Genomic DNA, 21,993 nt, shown 5'->3' with positions numbered 1-21,993 from the left:
TGGACTAAATCCAGGCAAATGGGACGAGCTTAGATGGGTCAATATGGCTGATTGAACTGAAGGACCTGTTTCCATGCTGTATAACTATAACTCTAAAGCACCACATAAATAAAAACCTTTTTTTTCCCAAAGGTTCTTTTAATAGTAATTACATACTTTCCGCATTTATCCATCTCTGGTTCGTATTATGTAACTTGCTTATGCCAGCACTTGGTAGATTAGTACTGGAAAATCTGAACAAAACTGGGCTACAGATACTAGCAGTCACATGGTGCTGTGAGAGGGATACATGTTTGAACGATCCTTCGTCTTGCTCTTTGTGAGTTGTTACTTGCATTGAGTCAAATAAATGTTATTTTTCAGGAATTCCAGATGTAATTTGAAAAAATTTTAAATCTCAAATATAGTTACTAGTTTGTTGTATTTATGTTTATTTCTATAGAGATTTGTTTGAACTATTTCTTGAATTTTAATACGGTATTTCAAAAGTATGACCATAACACATTATATTGCTTTTCTTGCACACAGTTTAGTTCATTTTTCAGATTTCAGTTCACCTGCTTAAGGTATTTCCTTTTTTGTTCGTAGGAAATTGTTGCATTTGATAAAAAGTGACGATTTATGTTCAAATATTACCTTGACAATTAGGACAACTGCATTTTATCAACTTCCTTATTCGACCCATTCCATGGATCAAGGAAGTATGGAGTAAATGATCATGCAGTGGATTATTCCATGAGATTGTGGTATTTCATTTACTTAATCCACTGTGGAAGAAAGCTATTTGGCCGATCATTGTGCGGCAGCTTCCATCAGAACAGCCCCATCAATCTTGCTTCCTGATATATAGAAGCAAAGAACTGCAGATGCTGGTTAATACACAAAAGGACACAATGTGCTGGAGTATTTCAGCAGGTCAGGCAGCATCTCTGGAGAACATGGATAGGTAATGTTTCGGGTCGAGACCCTTCTTCAGTCTGAAGAGTCCATCTCGATGCTGCCTGGCCTGCTGAGTTACTCCAACACTTTGTGTCTGCTTCCTCTTATTATTTCCCTGTGGTCCAGCAAGTTATTCTCCCTCACATGTCTATCAACCATTGCAAAGCATATCACTTTGCTACTTCTCTCCCTGCCTTCAGAGGCCTCCTGGAAATCCAAGACTGTTTTTCTTTACTCCTCTCCACCAAATTTGCCTTTTGTAGTACTCATCCCAACAAAGGTTGGTAAATATCAGACAGTCGACCTTGGGAGTGTTATTATAATCCTAGATTTTATGATAACTCCGTCTAATTACTGTGAATTGTGTGGCAGATCTACACAGGGATAATTGTGTCTCAGTACTTCAGGGCTCTGTTGTAGAGTGGGGAGTTGGGATTAATTTTTTCATGATCATAGCACTAGTTTACGATCAAGGGGGAAAGTATCTAAAACAAAGGCTACTGTTACCAGGTGGTCAAGATCTGTTTAGCTGATGCTATAATTTTCACCTTGCCAATAGATTATACTGAGTATATCAAATCCTGCTGACACCTATTACGTTTTTGCCTTGGATTATTGATCTAATATATTAATTCAAAGCAAAATGTCTGAAAGCTGTTAATTAATTAGATTTTTTAAATGTATAGTGCCTCACAGGATTCTCCGTAGCAGGCACTGGGGAAACATTCAAAGTTGGCTTTAGCTGAAGGGAAAGTGAAAGTTCCTAATATAGATTAAGTTTGCATAGCTGGTTTTGTTTTGGCATCTCCAACAGTTATGAAAACCTGTGTCATTTGAATACCAGTCCGAAAACAGAAATGTCAGATGCATGAGTTAGCTCTCAATGTCCTAAGGATATTCAGTCTGAAGAAGGGTCTCGACCCGAAACATCACCCATTCCTTCTCTCCCGAGATGCTGCCTGACCTGCTGAGTTACTCCAGCATTTTGTGAATAAATACCTTTGATTTGTACCAGCATCTGCAGTTATCTTCTTATCCTAAGGATATTGCTTTTTGGATTAAAATGCTTTAAGCGTAGCCTGCAGCATTGAGGGCACTGGATATCTGCGAATTAATTAAACATTGTAATTACTTCTAGTTGGAAGTCTCTCACTCTTTTGTTTGCCCTTTAAATTAACTTTAAGTTGTTGCTCAAGCATTGTCATATTTTTGACTGCTGCCTGCGTTAAATTAACCGCAGGTTGTCACTGCAGCCAATAACGTTGATATTCTTTCATTTATGAAGGCGCTTCATTTACTGCGATCCGGCTATGACTCTAAACAAAGGACCAATTCATGTCTTCACCAAGAGTTGCATGACATCATTGGCTGCACTCGAGCCAAAATATGGTTGGCAACAAGGTAAGTCTGAATTTCAATCTAAGTCAGTACTAAATAAGGAGTAGTTCGAGGTTTTTTAAAAATAAGTCAGAGGTATATTTAGATTCTTGGTTAAAATTTAAAACTGATTGCTTATGTATTTTTTCAAATTCTTCCACATCTATCTAAGTGTTGGCAGATTTAATGTACCATTTGCTTTTTCCCTTTCATGGGTTTTATGTTAGTTGTCGCAGTTCACACCCAAAATGGAAAACAGTTTCTTTAAATCTGAGTCTTGTAAAATACTTGGCAAAACCACCTGGATATTATTTCACCATAAACACAAAATAACCATGTGTTCTGTCCTTGCTGATGTAGTTGCAATTCTTGAAGTCATTTTTAGGGATCTTGAATTTCACTTTAATTTCATTGAGAAAACAACTTGGATTCATGTGGCGTTTCAATACAGTAAACACCCCACGGCATTTCACAATAATTATTAAACAAAATTTGACACCAAGTGAAATGCTAAGAGACTGTAGGCACATCAAGCCCACACAGAATGATCTAGTCTGTCTCGCTCCCCAGATTTCTAGTTCTAGTTTGCTCAAACAAACTTTTTTCACCAAGTTCCTACCCAGCTCCTTCGGAAGATGGCCTAAGATGGCGCTCGAGCTGGATGACTCTTTGTGTGCTTATCCCATTACAATCGCTCCACTCTTATAAATACTTATTTCAACACCAGCATTTCTTACATTCACTAAATGTTGGTCATAGAGTCATACAGCTTGGAAACAGGCTCTTCAGCCGAACTTGCCCACACCGACCAACATGACCCTCAACTACCTCCAGCAGCATGTTCCATAGACCCACCACCCTTTGTGTGCAAAAGTTATCCTTCAGGTTCTTTTCCCCTCACCTTAAACCTATATTCTCTGGTTCTTGAATCCACTACACTGGGCAAGAGACTTTGTACAACTTTCTGATCTATTCCTCTCATGATGTTGTGCCCTTTATCCTTTATCTGTGCACTGATGGCTTGATTGTATTCATGCAGTCTTTTCTTTGACTGGATAGCTTGCAAACATAAGCTTGTCACTGTACCTCGATACAGACGACAATAATAAACCAAACTAATCTAAATGTCAAATTAATTTACTTCCAACACCCTATCGGGCAATGAACTCCATATCATTCACTTGCAGACTGATAACAAAATATCACTACACTTAAGGACCTGAAACTGCAGGCAACTAATAATGGTTTGCACTGAATAAAAGTTGCATAATTTTAACAGTTCGCTCAGATTAGAGGACACCTGTCCAAACTTAACAGGCATGTGAATTTTCCGCATTTCCGCGTTTTTAAAATCCATTTTCCACGCTTTTTGCATGATTTCCGCGTTTTTTTACTCTGCCAAAATCGCATTTACCAACGGAGAAATCGGTTCGAAAAAAAGAAAGAAAAAAAGAAAAGAAACAATGTGTAGCAGCGTTTCTCAACCGGGGTTCCCTGGAGCACTAGGGTTCCGCGAGAAATAGCCGCTAATCATTGAAATCCGGCCAAAATTACAAGAGCCCACTTGAAATCCCCCCGCCCTGGAAGTCTCCCCGAAAATGTGGCACCTCGGCTGGGCAAGTCAGCCAATCTCGACCTCATGATTTCTGTCAGTGTTGAATGTAGGAATAATAAAAACAATCAATGATAAAGGTGTAAGATTGGGATGTTCCTCTTTAAAACAAGGTCTACAACATCATTGTATCAATGCTAAGTAGATTCAAGTTCCTTCAGCTGCTCTTTGATAATTTGTGAATGCTGTCTAATGGTGAAAAATAAAGAAAGGGGCTGAGAAGGTTGTTTATCGGGTGATGTTTACCAAGGATATGCTGCCTGACCCGCTGTTACTCCAGCATTTTGTGTCTTTCTGCGGTGTAAACCAGCATCTGCAGTTCCTTCCTACATATTTTGTTTGCTCTATTGCAAAATCTGCTCAAGGTATTGACTGCTCAACCATTTTGAAGTTCTCCTCTCTCCGAGGGGATTTCTGCAACACCCTCTCTCACTGCTCCCCCTCTGAGGTCTGAAGAAGGGTCTCAACCTGAAACGTCACCTATTCCTTGTCTCCAGAGACGCTGCCTGACCCGCTGAGTTACTCCACCATTTTGTGTCTATCTTGTTTACCAGGCACCTCTGCATTGTATCTCGTGAGGGATCTGTGGATGTCATAGTGACTACTACATTGCAAACCATTTGGTGCACCGTAACATAGTGACCTCCATTACCAGCACATTAACAAACTAAAGCCATTATAAGTCATAGAGCCTATGTTAAACTCTCCAAATGTAGGATTTTAAAAGCAGCTGAATTAATTAAGACGTTGATTGAAAGGAGAATGTAAACACACCAGCACATTGAGGTGCCCAACAGACCAATGAAGTGCGCTTTCCTGAACACAAGACAAAATACTTATTTTAAATGTTGTTGTTCGTCCTTCGGGTTCGAAGATGACCATGACATCACTTTCAGTTGAAGGATTGGTGACTGTGGGTCCGGAAGTGACTGGTGAGGCCAATCCGGGCCCAGAAGGCACGCCCACACGTAGGACACGAGTGGATGAGTGCTGCAGTGGAAGTGGAGGTAGCCCGGGCCTTGCGCGCGGTGCGTTTCCTCTGGGCCTCTGCAGTGCGTCTGTTCTCTGCTGCACGGGCTCCTGTGGTGAGCTTGCTATGCCAGGTTGGACGGTCCAGAGCAAGAGACTCCCAAGTGCTGAGGTTGATGTCCAAGTCTTTGAAGGACACTTTGAGGCAGTCCTTAAACCGTTTCTTCTGTCCTCCTACCGAGCGCTTGCCCTGACACAGTTCTCCATACAGAAGCTCTTTTGGCAGTCGACTCTCGGGCATTCTGACGACATTGCCTGCCCATCTGGCTTGGGCTTTCCTTAGGAGGGTGTGGATGCTGGGGATTCCGGCCCGTTCCAAGACCTCTGCGTCAGGAATTTTGTCCTGCCACCTGATGTGAAGGAGTCTGCGTAGGCAGCTCAAGTGAAAGTGATTGAGCTGTTTGGCATGTCTGCTGTAGACAGTCCAGGTCTCACTGGCATAGAGAAGAGTGGTGAGTACCACTGCACGGTAGACCTTCAGCTTGGTGGTAAGGCTGAGTCCTCTCCACTCCCAAACATTCTCACTAAAGACAGCGCTGGCCTTGGCAATCCTGTTGTTGACTTCAGTGTCAATGTTCACCACTTGTGAGAGTGTACCACCCAGATAGGTAAAGCTGTTGACTGCCTGTAGATTCTGCCCCTTCATCGTGATGTGTGGTTCCTGGTAGGGCTTTCCAGGCGCGGGCTGGTACGTAACTTCAGACTTTTTGGTGCTAATGGAGAGACCAAAGTTGTCACAGGCCTGTGAGATTTTAAATAATGATAAATTGATACCCTAATGTTTTATATTTTACTACCTTTTGGAGCAAATAGTGTGGAATTTTGCTTGTTCCTCAGCAGAAAAGTTACATGTGCTCAATGATAACAGTGAGCTCGATAGGCTGAATGGCCTATTTCATTCAAGGGGCAGGCATTTAAAATGTTAAAGCTGCCTTTTATTTTATTTTAATTTAGGCATTTAGATTTTCTAATATTTTTGTGAAAAACTGAAATGGGAAATTCATAAAATGCTTTTTTTCCAACCTTTTCTAAATTTCAACTTTTTCTCAACGCAGAATGGAATATTTTTAGATCTGTCTTAAGGATAGCGGAGTGAGGGGGTATGGGGAGAAGGCAGGAACGGGGTACTGATTGAGAGTGATCAGCCATGATCGCATTGAATGGCGGTGCTGGCTCGAAGGGCTAAATGGCCTACTCCTGCACCTATTGTCTATTGTCTATTGTCAATTGGAGCCTTTTTTTAAAGTGTAACCTAATGCTTATAACCTGGATCCTGCTTTATTGCAAAGTGGCAGCAGTATTTTGTATCCAATTCCAAGGATTGTGGATATGTTGTGTGATAAATTCTAATAAGGCACTTTATATAAAAAAATGTCAAGCTAAGCCTTTTAAGTTTCCAGTTATAGATCAAAGCCCATTTTCATTCTGAATGAAAGTTAAAATATGTTTAGTGAAGTCGTGTGTGCCAGAAAGTTCAAAGTGCGACTCTGGTGCCATTTTAACAACTGTGCTGGGTTTAACTTCAACTCAGAGCAAGTAATTTGTTGGAGAAACTGAAGGAAACATCTGTCTAGTATCACTTGTAGCCTTTGGCTCCGTTGTGTATTATTTTTGGAAGCATGAATACATGTTATCAAAGCCTATTTTGCCTTGGGATATAATTCATACAAGTGTTCTGTGCTGGCCTTTTGTGTATTATCAGAAAATAAGCCCAGTGTCTTTCTAATTCTGTGAGAGCTTGAGATTTATACACATACAGATGGGACAAGCTGGACTTTGTTTATAAATCTGTTCAAAGTAATTTAGTTAAAAAACTTGACAGTGCAAGAGCATATTGCAAAAGGAAAATTGGCGGGGTTAAAAACGTTGTCACACTTCCACGGGATAAGAGAGAAACTATCTTTGACCCAGAACAACAGTCCAAAGCTGCAAAATGGTTTTTTTTACCTATAAAATTTCATTGACCTATCCTTCCTGCAGTTCAGTGTTTGTACTATGTAGATTATAGGCAACTGTCATATAACATGGTTCCTGGATATATTCATGCTGGATGTCAGAGCTGTTTTTTCATGACTATAAATAGAAAGGGAAAATATTGTTATAAAAGAAGAACAAAATGAGCAAAGACATATGATTATAATATGATATATGATATAATCACATCATGTGATTAGCAATAGATTCTTTTTTTTTTAACTGTAATTTTTCTGTTTAATCTCTCGAATTAATATTCTGCCTTTCAAATTTCATGATTTTGAGGCTGGTTAAATAAAAATTCCAAATTATTTATGGATCCCCAGGCAATTTCCAGTTATTTAATAACAAGGAACTGCAGATGTTGGTTTATACCAAAGAAAGACACAAAGTGCTGGAGTAACTCAGCGGGCCAGGAAGCTTCTCTGGCGAGCATGGATAGGTGATGTTTTGGGTTGGGACCCTTCTTCAGATTTTCTTCCCAGTTTTTCTTTTTTGAATCAGTTGTCTCAGGATTTGTTGTCCTGGGCGTACGTAGTTTTAAAGTACAGGAAATGATTTCTTGTGTTGAATCTTTGTTGGACTCTTTAATAAGGTGAATCAAAATGAATGCTCCTTCTCTCCTATATCCTTGCAAAGATCCGCTTGGATTGTTGATCCCTGTATTCCTTCAAAGGTACATTGGTCTCTGTCACCAAACATTCCAAACCATTTTTCCAATCTTTTCTCAGTATTTACACATCGATATTATAATTAATGTATCTCATCACTGACCAGAAGACCTGATTCTGCTCATTTATTTGACCAAAACATGTCCTGGAGCCTCATACTTTACACACTGCAATGCCTGCTATCTTGGTGGTGAATGTGCACATTATTCTGTCCTTAACTTTCTTTTGATAGCATTGTCCAAAAATTAAGATGTTTCAGAGGTGGCCTAACCAGAACTTTTCAATCGTTGCTTCTTGGATTTAATACTCAGTGGCGCCTATTTATTAAACACAAGGGGCGGCACGGAGGTGCAGCAATAGTTGCTGCCAGTCTATACGGAGTTTGTACATTCTCCCCGTGACGGCACAAGTTTTCCCTGGGTTCTCCTGTTTCTCCCCACACTCCAAAGACATACAGGTTTGTAGGTTAATCAGCTTTGGTAAAGATTGTAAATTGTCGCGAGTGCAGAGGGTAGTGCTAATGTACGGGGATTGCTGGTCGGCGCGGACTCGGTGGGCCGAAGGGCCTGTTTCTGCGCTGTTTCTCCAGACTAAACAATACTCTCAATCATCATTTCAGCAAAAGATGTATTGAATCTCAGCCACACCATTCATTTTTACTTTTTATCCACTTCCATTGAAAGTATGTTTCCATTGATCGTATATGTATATTATCCTATTGCATTTGGACAAGCATTGGTGTCTCGTTCCTCAGCCAACATCCTAAATGTTTGCACTTCTTCTGACCTGATGAGAGGGGGAATAACACTAATGCTGCGGTCAGAGGTCAATCAGGCATATTATCCTGCAGATCCCTGATGTTGGGTCCTAAGGTTGTGATGATTGTTTTTTGATTGCACCACTTATGATTCCAGCCACAGAGAAGCTTCCAAGTAATCTCAGTTTTGTTAACCTTCTTAATGTCATATGTGGCCATATGATGTATTTCCACGGAAGACAGTTGCCCTCATTCCTCATCTTGCATTTAACATTGGTGTTCTTGTCTGGATCATCCCTGTGCCACTGTCTGGAGGAATGTCTGTTATCATAGGAAAAGTGCATCAAGGAGCAGGGAATTAAACCCATCCACCAATCAAATAAAGACAGAAAGTGCTGGAGTAACTCAACGGGTCAGGCAGCATCTCTGCAGATCATGGATAGGCGACGTTTCAGGTCTGGACCCTTCTTCTGACTGATTGCATTTGGGGGGTGTGTAGGGGGGAGGGGAAGAAGGTTGTAAGAGAGGTGGGGGCAGGACAAACCCAAGCAAGTGATAGGTGGATATGAGTGGGCGGGGGGGGGGGGGGGGGGGGGGTTGATTGGCAGATGGTTGGACAAAGACCAGAGGTAAAAGGACAAAAAGCTGCGAGATAAGAAAAGGAGAGGAGGCTTGAAGCCAGAGGAATGGATTTAGGTGGAATGGAATGGTGGTTGGGATTGTGCAAGAAATGGTTGCACATCCACGTGGGCACAGGGAAGAAGAAGTATAAAAGGCCACGGGGTGGAGGGGGGGGTTGGTAGTTAGTTGGGACTCTTCTTCAGACTGATGAAGTAAGGGGGAGAAAGCAGGCAAAGTGTGGTGACAGACAAAAAAAGCTGGAGTAGTTCAGCGTTAAAGGCATCATCTCTGGAGAGTAGGAACGGGTGACGTTTTGGGTCGAGACCCTCCTTCTCGACCCGAAACGTCACCCATTCCTTCTCTCCAGAGATGCTGCCTATCCCGCTGAGTTACTCCAGCTTTTTTTGTCATTGTTCGGTTTAAACCAGCATCTGCAGTTCCTTCCTACACAAAAGGGTCCCAACCCGAAATATCGCCTGTCCACGTCCTCCACAGATGCTGCCTGACCCGCTGAGTTATTCCAGCACCCTTGTGTTCTATGCAAGATTCCAGCATCTGCAGTTCCTTCTATCTTCATTCCTCCAGCAGTTTGCGTTCCGCTCAAGATTCCAGCATCTTCAGTCTCTTGTATACTCAGGACCTTTCTCATGCAGTTCATCTGTCAGTCAGTGAACCCGCAACACAACCCCTGGTTCTTCTCCCGTTCTCTCATCCCCTCAACCACACAGCTTGCAACAGTGTGCAGTGGCTTCTTGCCAACAATCCCTTTAAGGGAAGGAGCCTTGCACGTAGCTGTTGGCTGAGTGCAGGTGTCTGAGCAAGGCTGATCTAAGCATGAGTGCGGCTTCCTTATTAGGAAAGGTTGCCCCATGAAAGCATTTTTGCACTATTGTACTAGGATTGCAATTAAAAATAGTGGTCCTGATATTGTGGTAAGAAGTAGAGTGGGGAAGCACACAGTAATATTTTAACGCTCCTACAATGGAACTAATTTTTTTTAGGCCATAAATACCAAAAAGGAAGCTGATTTTGTTTGAAAATGGAAGTGTTATAGAGGCTGTAGAGTGTTCTGAGAGGCAGGAGAAAACAATACAAGAAGGTTGACACAAAATGCTGGAGTATCGTGATGCTGCCTGTCCTGCTGAGTTACTCCAGCACATTGTGTCTATCCTCGGTGTTATCCAGCATCTGCAATTCCTTCCTACACAATACAAGAAGGTTCTTCCCCGATGGTCGAAATGAACATAGAACAGAGTGCAGTATAGCACAGGAACAGGTCTTTTGGCCCACAACGTCCTTGCCAACATTGATGGCAAGACAAAATTATCTGCCTGCACATAATCCATATCCCCCCATCCCTGCATATCCATATACATATCCAAAAGTCTCTGAAATGCCTCTATTATATCTGCCTCCACCACCACCCTTGGCAGCATTTTCCAGGCACCCACTATTCTCTGTGTACAACATTTGCCTAGCACATCTCCTTTGAACTTTGTCCCTCTCACCTTAAAGCTAGGCCCTGTAGGATGTGATTTTTCCATCCTGAAATGGATGCTGCACGGTTTGTTGAGTAATGCCGTTGAGGAATACAGGTGCATCATAGAAAGCATCCTATGAGACAATTTGGTTTGGTAAATGCCTTGCCCAAGTCTGCAAGAAATTGTAGAGTTGTGGATGCCGCCCAGTCTATCACAAACCAACCACTCCCCCTACCCATCACTCCATTTACCCATCGATTCCACCTGTGCTTCATGGTGCCTCAGAAACCAGCCAACATTATCAAGGAGATGTGTGGAGTAAGTATTTTAATACAGAGGGTGATGGGTGCCTGGAACGCGTTGCAGAAGGCTTGTGCAGACAGATTTGATAGTGGCTTTTAAGGGACTTTTGGATAACCATGTATCTGATGTACTCATGTGTGGTATGATCTACCTAGACACAGACGTCCCAACCCATCCGAATTTGGCAGAAAGTTTCCGCTTTCTTATTTCATTTCCGCCATTCCGATTTCGCCTCATATTTTTCCGTAAAACACATGCCCCGCCGCTTGCCGGGCCTCACCTCGCCGCTTGTCGGGCCGGGCCTCGCCGCTGGTCGGGCCTCGCCGCTGGCCAGTCCTCGCCGCTGATCGGGCCTCGCCTCGCCACTCCGTGTAGCCTGAGGCTCGTTGATGTTGAGAGTGGATGGGATGGGGGGGGGGTGGGGTGGGGGGAGGGGTGCAGGTGAGGGGGTGGGGAGTGGGAGTCAGGGGGGAGGGGAGTTGGGGTCGGGGGGTGGGAGGGGAGTGGAGGAGGGTGGGGGAGGGTAGTGGGGGGGGGGTTAGGGGGGGCATGGACCGTTGTGATTTGCTGTTGAAGACCACTGAAGTAAGTATGTCTTCAATGAAATTAGGTATGTGCAGTTTTAAATGAAACTCTTTCTTCATAACTTAGTCATACATTTTATGACCATTGTTCTTTTATTCAATACCAAGAGAATTGGGATGTGTACGGAAAAAGCAAAATAGAAAAAACAAAACAAAACCATTTTTTCTTTGTTGTAAAAAGTATTTTTGTTCAAAAACCTTTCTATAAATAACAGAATATACTCATGATAGGCCTGACATCGTACATGTAGTCCAAGAACTACAGACTGTTGGAATTAATAGTCGTTTTTCACACATGAATGTAGCGCAGCGCATATGCGCATTTGGCGTGCATACTTTTTTTTTGCTGAAAAGTTGCATTACGCTCCATATTATGAATTTAGAAGTAAAATTTTGGATTTTGGACATCAAAATTATGAATTTGTAAAATCAAATGTTGGGCAGTCTGTGGATAGCACATAAAGCAATTCTTTTCACTCCATCAACAAGAGATAATAATGGACCAATACCAATACCTCACTAAAGGGAAATGGTGATGTGGGTTCATAATTTTCCTATTGTGGCACAAAGAAATGTTTTAGCTTTTGAGACTGGGGTTCGATTCCGACTACGGGTGCTGTCTGTACTGAGTTTGTACATTCTCCCCGTGACCTGCGTGGGATTTCTCTGGGTGCTCTGGTTTTCTCCCACACTCCAAAGACAAACAGGTTTGTAGGTTAATTGGCTTGGTATAAGTGTAAATTGTCCCTAGTGTGTGTAGGATAGTGTTAATGTGCGGGGATCGCTGGTCAGCACGGACTCGGCGGGCCGAAGACCCGTTTCCACACTGTATCTCTAAACTAAACTAAATTAAGAAAAAGTAGTTCACAAATCTTGCTCTCTGCAAGATTTAAAGGAGTAAAACGTGTTAGTAGTTCAAACTAAGCTGTGCCATATCCAATGGAAACTCGGTTCCAGATTAGATTGAAGAAACACGACCAATCCATCTGAAAAATGAACCGGGTTTCCATCGGATAATGAATTATCCACACTGCAGGTGTGGATAACTATTTCAGTTCAAGAGAGTTGGGCCACACAATCCTTGTGGGATTTCATTCTTGTACAAGTTCATTTGGTCTGGAAGGCGAGCATTCAGATTGCTTATGGGAATAATTGGTGCCATTGAGTACCTGTGTCAATTAACAGCTCATGCTATTGAGAATTACATGCCCCACTGCTTTACATTGAAAGACAGACCCACTGTGGTAGCTGATGGTCCTAGATCACAGATATGTTGACAAATGTGCTTTTAATGGTTGGCTCTTTTAACTGTGATGATTCAAGTAAAGATCAGCACTATTACAACATATCTAAAATGTGGCTTATGAGTTCATCAAATCGTTTGGATGCTGCCATTAAATACTTCCTAAATGTTGCTTTCTCCAGAGCTGCTGCCTAACCCGCTGAGTTATTCCAGCATTTTGTGTCCATCTTTGGAACTGCCTACACTCCTTTCTCTAAGGACATTATGGCTATTTCCGAGAATTGAGATTTAGGGTGAATTTTAACGTTCATATTTAAAAATGTGCTTGCTTACTCTGCGTGCTTGACTCCATTAGTGAATATCCTGAATCTTTTCATTATTTTTGATCCTCGTGTATCAACTTAGTTCCAGATCTGTGTGGCTCAGATGTCTACTGGTGAAAAGAATTTGGCAACAGACACATATATTTTGTTAAATAATGTGATAAAAACCCAGAGCCTGACTAAATCATAACAGACTTTTGTTTTAAATGCATGCTGGACTGTTTCAACTGTAAATCTTTTGCTGATCATGGAAAAAAAATATTTAGTTTCTTGTTTCCTTGTTGGTGACTGAAGAGTAGTTCCATACAAATCTGCTGTTGCATTCAGTCAAGCACCAAAATCAGCTTTTTTTCTGTAAAGCCCACTTACGGTTTAACTGTTCTGCAAATCTTGACAAGAAAACAAAAGGCAGAGAGTATTCTCAGCATTGATTGGCCAGGATCATTGATCTGATTATGTCTGATACAGACGGTGCAATACTAATTCCTGGAAATGGTAATAAAATAACCCTCATTAAGTTGAGTTGCTGGACTGTTTAATCTGTTCTGATTTAATTACATTTTCACTTAGCAAACTTCAAAATGGAATTTAGTGTCCCACAGTTGCTTTTGTCCCTGTCGTATTCCTCACCTCGCTCGCCCTGATTCCCACCGTCCAAACAACCATTTTCTTCTGGCATTTACAAATTAAATTTGTTCTCTTGTGTGACAGTGGGTGGCTTTCACTGCCACCTTTACTACTGGGGAAAAAAAGGAGATCAAAGTTTACATATCATTTATTTTCATGGCTGATTGAAACTGATATTTTGTTTTGCAGGCAGAATCCCTGTTTCCTTACCAGAGGAACTTTTCTTGATATCATATTTATCCTTTGTCGTCATCTCGATGTGTCAAACACAGTAGGTAAGTCTTTACAGTTTCACATTTTCAATTGTTATGTACTAAACAGTGTTTTTAGAAGTAGTTCAGCAGTCCAGGCAGCATCTGTGGAGGAAATATGCGACATTTCAGCTTTGGACCTATGTTCAGAGAGCAGTTGTGGTTTCTCAATAGAACTACATATTTTGTTACAAATCAATGTACTTTGCCAGTTGATCATGAGCGATCTTTGAAGCTTTGCACCATTTATGTATCAAACTATGTTTGTTGGGCCTGCACCTGCAGGATATTTTTAAAATCCTGAACAACTATCAACACCTGACAAAAATGACAAACCAAATGTTGTGGGCCACACAGTGCATTGCTGTTCTGGTTTAGCAGACAGCAGTATTGAGTGAGCAGACTTGAGCCATGATGCTGACTGCATCTCACGTTGAACCATTTCAAGCTTAATAACACCGTGGTGCAGCGGTAGAGTTGCCGTCTTACAGCTCCAGAGACCCGGGTTTGATACTGACTAGGGGTGCTGTCTGTACGAAATTTGTACATTTTCCCTGTGACTGCACGGATTTAGTCCCGGTGCTCCGGTTTGCTCCCACAGTCCAAAGACCTGCAGGTTTGTAGGTCAATTGATGTCCGTAAAAAATGGTTCCCAGTGTCTAGGATGGAACAAGTGAACGGGTGATCGCTGCTTAGAGCGGACTCGGAGGGGCCAAAAGGCCTGTTTCCACATTGTATCTCTAAACTAAGCTAAATTAAACAAAACTAAACATAAAGAAGCATGGCACATGTGTCCTGCCGGAGAGGGTGGAGATCTTAGGAGACAACAGTTTAGTTTAGTTTAGTTTATTGTCACGTGTACCGAAGTACAGTAAAAATCTTGTATGTTGCTTGTGGGTATGTTGTTTCACTTTCAAAAGAAAAATCCAACGTGAATTTTACAAAACACCCAGGCAATACGAGATGGTGGTAGTTTTGCAAGATACTCCTACTTACTCTTGTACAAAGCTCAAGTGATGAGAATGTAAAGGGCATGTAGCAATTTTTGCTTTAGGGTCCTAGTTAACGACCACTTTCGCCCACATTTTGGCTCATGCAAAACTACGCTGCCTTCTGCACAGTCGCATGCTCATTATTCCTCCTCTTACTGCTCTGCTGTGGATCCCAATTGCCTATCTTAAAATTCCTTTAAGACCCCCACGTGATCTTTTCCCTACAAGCTAAAGTAGCTTTCATTGCTGTAAATTTCCTTCTCCAAAACGCTCCTACTGAAGGGCCTGTCCCACTTAGGCGATTTTACGGCGACTGCCGGCGACTAGGCTGTCGCGGAACGTTCGCTGGGGTGTCGCGGGCATGATCGTGAGGAGTCTTCCAAAGATCGTAGTGGATCTCGGCAGATCGCCGAGAAATCAAACGGTTTGAAATCTCTCGGCGATAGCTGGCTTGTCGCCAGGTATCGTTGCTTATTGCGGGCGCTGTCGCATGCTGTCCCCAGGTTTGATAGGTTCTCTTAAGATGCATTTAGAAGCACATAATATTAAAATAAGTAAAGTCATTTCAAAATACCATAAAATGCTTGTGTTTAACCAATTTATTTACCGTCAGGCCATTTGACAGGTAGATTGGAGGTGACAGTTTGACGGTCAGGTAAGCGTGGGAATTTTCGCGATGTTTTTGGCCTCAGCCATTACATTTAAAGTGAGTTCCAAAACCAGATATGCAACCCAGAAACCAGATATACATCTCCCGTACATTTTCAAAGAATGCCCACACACTTTTCACAAAAATCCACTTAACCACTTTTAAAATTATTACTTTTTAATACAGCTATTAGTAAACTGGAAGTAAATCCTGTTTATTCCTTGTTACAGTGAAACTTGGTTTTTAAGTAACCCATACAAGGTGTTATAGTTCAAAACTCTCAAGTACTTACCGACTTGTCAGTGATTTCAGCGAAAACCAGTACGCCGGAGAAGCACTGACAGTGTGGGAATTTTCGCGATGTTTCGGAAGACGCTGTAATCTCGACCTGACTCGGCATTGTCGTAGTCATTATCGTCGGGTAAAAGAAAAGTTTGGCGATCTGCTACGACTTTGACAGTCGCCAAAAAGATCGCCTAAGTGGGTCAGGCCCTTTAAGCATCTTGAATACTTCTCCCTTGTCACATCACTGGGGTTTTTGCCATTAATCTCCCAGGTGCCATAAATTAATCAATAAACCATTCCTAATATTTCCTCCTTCATTTTGAGATACATTTTCATATCATTGATGCACTGGGATTTTTGTTTGCTCCCAGTAAATTAGAGGGACTCTATAAATGATTTTTTTTGGTGTAATTATTATGATCAAGAATTGGAGGGCAATGCACGCTTAAAACCATCGAAGTATCAACAAAGTTGTATAGCAGTTGCTTTAATGTTGTGTTTGCCTTGATGCCATCTGTTTTACTTCAGATAGTTTATCAGTGACCAAATGGAGCCGGTCATATCAAGCCAATTTTTTTTTTCTTTGCTTTGAAAGTTCTTTATTTTGCCCTTCCTTGTACTGAAGATTTTCACAATGTCCTTTTCTTTAAACTATTGCTCTGATGTTTTGTTTATAAAATTACTGACCTTGTCTCCTCGTAAGAACATCAATCAGCTTTTGGTCTGATTGATCTCCAACAAATTCTCAGAGTACTGTTTTTGGCTGTAGTGCCATAATTTCATTGAAGGATTAGAACTATTCAATTTTGCTTGAAGTTGCATTTTGATATCTTGCCTTTTTTTCTCCTTGCTCTCTGCTTTTTTTTCACATTCTCAGATGTCCTGTTATTCTTAATTGAGTTTAGTTTAGAGATACAGCATGGAAACAGGCCCTTCGGCCCACCAAGTCCATGCCAACCATTGATCACCCATTCACACTGGTTCCATGTTATCCCACTTTCGCATCCATTCCTTGTACACTAGGGTCAATTTACAGTTGCCAACTAACCTACAAACCCACAAGTCAGTGGGCGGCACGGTGGCGCAGTGGTTAAGTGGCTGCCTTACAGCGCCAGAGACCCTGGTTCGATCCTGACTACAGGTGCTGTCTATATGGAGTTTGTACCTTCTCCCCGTGACCTGTGTGAGTTTTCTCCGGGAACTCCGGTTTACTCCCACACTCCAAAGACATATAGGTTTGCAGGTTAATTGGCTTGGTAAATTTGTAAAATTGTCCCTAATGTGTGTAGGATAGTGTTAGTGTGCGGGGATCGCTGGTCGGTGCGGACTCGACTGTTGCGCGGACTGTTTCTGTACTGTATCTCTAAACTAAACTAATCTGGTCATTGGAATGTGGGTGGAAACTGGAGCATCCGGAGGAAAGCCACACAGTCACAGGGAGAACATGCATACTCCACATTGTCAGCACCCGATTCTGTGCATTCACCCTGCAGAAGACCACCCCAGGAAGACCATCATTGTCCATCCCGTAAACATGGGGTGTCCACCACAACAGTCAGTGGAATGTACTTGAGTAAATGCTTGGCTGGTGATCTTCTCCTGACAGAAAGTGCCAAAGATACGTCTGAAGCAATGAGGGAGAAAAATGATGAAAGGGAATGTTTGTAGTGAAAAGAAAGGATTCTGTAAACAGGCAACCCTGATTGTGACAAACTTACTTTGGGTACCCATTGATGTCATGTCATAGAAACATAAAAAATAGGTGCAGGAGTAAGGCCATTCAGCCCTTCGAGCCAGCACCACCATTCAATATGATCATGGCCGATGATCCAAAACCGTTCCTGCTTTCTCCCCATATCCCTTGATTCCGTTAGCCCTAAGAACTATATCTAACTCTCTCTTGAATACATCCAGTGAATTGGCCTCCACTGCCTTCTGTGGCAGAGAGTTCCACAGATTCACAACTCTGAAAAAGTTTTTCCTCATCTCAGTCCTAAATGGCCGACCCTTATTCTTAAACTGTGACCCCCTGGTTCTGGACTCCCCCAACATCAGGAATATTTTTTGCTGCATGTGATCTGCTAATCTACACTCTCAGGGGAACTGCGTCTGTACTCTAGTTTTCATTCAAGACATGCACCATCAAGCCTTCTGGTAGAACAAAATGGAAAGTTTAAAAAAGTGCAGATGATGGAAATCTGAAATAATACAGAAAATGTTTTTTCACTCTGTAGATCATGTGGAAAGAAAGCAGAGTTTAATGTTTCACTGGCTTCACTAATAAAGCACATATATTCTTTTGATCTGAAGAAGTGTCCCATGTTCTCCAGAGATACTGCCTGACCTGCTGGGCTACTCCAGCACTTTGTGTCTACTTTTTTTATCATCATATCTACCTGCTCTGTTCTGTTTACTGGTCTGTGAGCATACTTTATAAACTAAAGGTCTTTGACCTGAAATGTTCACTCTGATTCTCTTTCCATAGTTGCTGCCTGACCTGCTGAATACTTCCAGCATTTTCTGTTTTTTTAATGCTACAATTTTCATTCTTCCGGCTTGACTACAAACTCCCTCTGGATTTAGACATGTATCTGCGCAGCATCGTGAAGTGACAACACTATTGTACGGAACCAAAAGTATAAATAAAATGGCAGCCTAAATGATTGATCTGTGTTCAAAATAAATATGTTGTGGAAGGCTATTTATCTGTTCTATTTGGTGGTGATGAAAAGAATCAGTTAAAACCATTGGCAAAAGGGAAATTGGAGGAGATGGTTTATGTGGTGAGTTGTTAAATCGTGGATTGTCCCTGCAAAAGTGGAAGGAGCAGAAAACATTGGAGTTCTAAACACGGATGTGGATTAAGTGTTTGAAAATGAAAGATTATTATATAGTAATGGGAAAAGGGTAAAAAAATATGTTGAAAGGTTAGTCCATTCGCAGTATGGTTGGGAAACAGCTCCATCCTAGACTGCAAGTAATTGCAGAGAGTTGTAGGCATAGCCCAGACCATCATGCCAACCAATCTCCCTTCCATTGACTCCAATTCACACTGCCTTGGCAAAGCCGCCAACATAATAACGGACCAATCTCACCCTCCTTTCTCCCGTCAGGCAAGAGGTGCAGAAGTTTGAAAACTCATACCTCCAGATTCAGAAACAATGTCTTCCCAGCTGTTATCTAGCTCCTCTCACCAGCTAGAGTGGGGTCCTGACCTCCCATCTACCTCATTAGAGACGTTTGAACTATCTTTAATCGGACTTTGTCTTGCACTAAATGTTGTACCCTTCATCCTTTGTCTGTGCACTGTGGATGGCTTGATTGTAATCAGGTATAGTCTTTTCTTTGACTGGATAACTCGCAACAAAAAAGCTTTTCACTGTACCTCGGTGCACGTGACAATAATAAACTGAACTAAACAGTCAGACAGCTGATACAGGACACTTCCTGTGCTGTTGGATTCCTTGATTGCTTTAAGTTCCAAGATCAGCTTTGTTTTGATTCATCTGCCTGCAAGTCTGAGAGAATTTTAAAAGAAGATAACAAGGGGAAGGATTATGATAATGACACAGTTGTAAAAAAAATTCCAGTGGTCTGGAAATGCAATAACTTCAAACTTTGCTGTACTTATTAATTATGGTGAAATTGCATGGTATTAGAACTGGTATTTTTACAATTGGAATTACTGTAACTGGGTAATATGCCAGTCATAAAATCACATAGGAATTCTTTAGCAGTTTTTTTTCTTTGGTTTAATTAATGTTTGTTTTGCCCTTAAGGCTGGTTTTGTCGTTCTAGATCATTTAGGAGTTTAAGCTTCAAGAGAGTTTATGCTCTACTGATGAAATCAGCGAGATAAAGCAAGTCCAAGAACTAGGTACAATGAGTTCACTTAATCACTAAAGAAATGCTTGGTGAACATTTAAAGAATTCATGCAGAAAGTCTCAAGTTTTATTTGAACCAAGAAAAACACAATTACTAAATCCGGTAACAGTATTGTGACCAAGTTCAATCAGTGTCAGGATTAAGAAAAATGTATTGTGCAATTAAGACTGATTCAGGAAAATCCTTTTCTTTTTTTTAGCAATCTTTCACTGTGTCCTTCTTCCTGTACATGAGCTCTTTAGCTTGAGCAGTGGATTTGCCCATTCTAAAAGCAGTCAGCGAGGACCAAGTTGAATGACTCCATTTAAAATTGAGCAGTTGCCAGGTTTTGATGAGAAAGGCAAATGTACCTCTTCCTTCACCGAGTGCTTTATATAAAGTGGTGAATACATACCGTATGCTTGCAACTCAATGGGTGGAAAGCCATCAAGAGACCTCATGCATTGCTTGTTTGGCTAACGGAGAGGAATTTTGTTAGTGCAGCTGTTCTATTGGATACAAACTGTACTAATGGACCCAGGTCACTGAAACATTTTACCCTAATTGCCCTCATTTTTGATTTATTTTTATAACAATATGGTGTAGGAAAACTTAAATATTTAGTTTTAATCTTTAAAATCACGTAGCTGCAGTTATCATTCCCTCTCTCCTGCAGGCAGTGGTTGCCATGTAAAGCCTGATAGATCGTGGGTATGTCTGCAAAACAGTGTGAGGGAGGTGACCTGCAGTCTATTATTCATTACTTATATTCATTTATTTGACAATCTATCTTTATCACTGTCCCCGCTGTTTGCTTTTCCTGTTGTACTAATCCACTAAAATTAACCATCCCTCCCAGCCTGGGCTTGTTTAAAAAAAATCACCGGGTCAAAGGTTTATTTTTCTTCCTGTGATTGCGACAGTTGAACTATTAGTTTTTTATCTAAACAAGAGGTGTGACAATTTCTCATCTTTGACTGGGGGCCCAGGCTGAAATAATTGGAATTCCAATGCCATGGGATTGGAGTAGTTGACAAAACTCCCCAGGTCTACAAAACAGAGGGTGGCACAGCTGGTAGAGCTGGGTTCTATCCTGACCAAAGATAGTAGAGGAGCAAGATAGACCACTCCTGCAAAATCACGTATACTGAAGTGTAGTTCGCAACCGAGCGGAACGTCCGCCATTTTAGGAAGCAAAACCCGCCGTTTGTTATGCCTCCCGCAGTGTAGTCAGTGTTGTGGGGGAACAATATGTGTGATGATACCATTAAATTGCAGAATATATCTCATCTATCAATTTACAGTTTTTATTTTTATTTTTTAATGTTTCCCGCGTGCTTAATCTCTCTGATTTTATTCTCTCTTACTGTTTCTGCCCATTTCCCTCCCTCCCATCCTTCCTCCCCAACCTCCTCTTTTGTGCAGTTTCCCTTGTATTGCTCTAACACACACTCTGCACAAATTTAATTTATATATATATATGAATGTGTATGTGTGGGCCTGGTGTGTGAGAGGTAACATAGAGATAAATAGATCTCAAAGTTCCTTCTCATAGATCAGAAGCAACTTTGATTTAAAGCAACACTCAATTTCTCTCTTATAGACAATAGGTGCAGGAGGAGGCCATTCGGCCCTTTGAGCCAACACCGCCATTCAATGTGATCATGGCTGATCATTCTCAATCAGTACCCCGTTCCTGCCTTCTCCCCATACCCCCTGACTCCGCTATCCTTAAGAGCTCTATCTAGCTCTCTCTTGAATGCATTCAGAGAATTGGGCTCCACTGCCTTCTGAGGCAGAGAATTCCACAGATTCACAACTCTCTGACTGAAAAAGTTTTTCCTCATCTCAGTTCTAAATGGCCCACCCCTTATTCTTAAACTGTGGCCCCTTGTTCTGGACTCCCCCAACATTGGGAACATGTTTCCTGCCTCTAACGTGTCCAACCCCTTAATAATCTTATACGTTTCGATAAGATCCCCTCTCATCCTTCTAAATTCCAGTGTATACAAGCCTAGTCGCTCCAGTCTTTCAACATATGACAGTCCTGCCATTCCGGGAATTAACCTAGTGAACCTAGTAATCTTTTTTTTTTTCATCTAGTAATCTAGTAATATAGTAAACCTTGTAATCTTCATCTTATTTTTCACATGATGTGCATAAACCATAAAGGCAATCCGACCTTTATGGTTTATGTTTACGATTTAATTTTATATATATATATATATATATCATATATCATCAGTCTGAAGAAGGGTCTCGACCCAAAACGTCACCCATTCCTTCTCTCCTGAGATGCTGCCTGACCCGCTGAGTTACTCCAGCACTTTGTGATACCTTTGATTTGTACCAGCATCTGCATTTATTTTCCTTTATATATATATATATATATATATGTACATATACATAC

General features: G+C 41.5%; 1 protein-coding gene across 2 annotated transcripts in view; it reads left to right on the top strand.

Moving 5' to 3' along the window:
- thada (THADA armadillo repeat containing) overlaps positions 1–21,993 on the top strand; it is a 335,484-nt gene that overhangs the window by 229,070 nt on the left and 84,421 nt on the right. The window contains exons 29-31 of one of the 2 annotated variants that reach the window (XM_078404989.1): positions 2,225–2,340; positions 13,731–13,816; positions 18,204–18,392. In XM_078404989.1, the coding sequence (XP_078261115.1) occupies positions 2,225–2,340; positions 13,731–13,816; positions 18,204–18,214 (213 nt within the window). In that variant the 3' untranslated portion in view covers positions 18,215–18,392. Of the gene's footprint in view, positions 1–2,224; positions 2,341–13,730; positions 13,817–18,203; positions 18,393–21,993 lie in introns of those variants that run through there. The other variant, XM_078404988.1, reaches the window with a different exon arrangement.

The sequence above is a fragment of the Rhinoraja longicauda genome, chromosome 9, assembly GCF_053455715.1.
Source record: "Rhinoraja longicauda isolate Sanriku21f chromosome 9, sRhiLon1.1, whole genome shotgun sequence".
NCBI lineage: Eukaryota > Metazoa > Chordata > Chondrichthyes > Rajiformes > Arhynchobatidae > Rhinoraja > Rhinoraja longicauda.
Note: the sequence above shows the minus strand (reverse complement) of the source record. Positions and strands in the feature narration are given on the sequence as shown.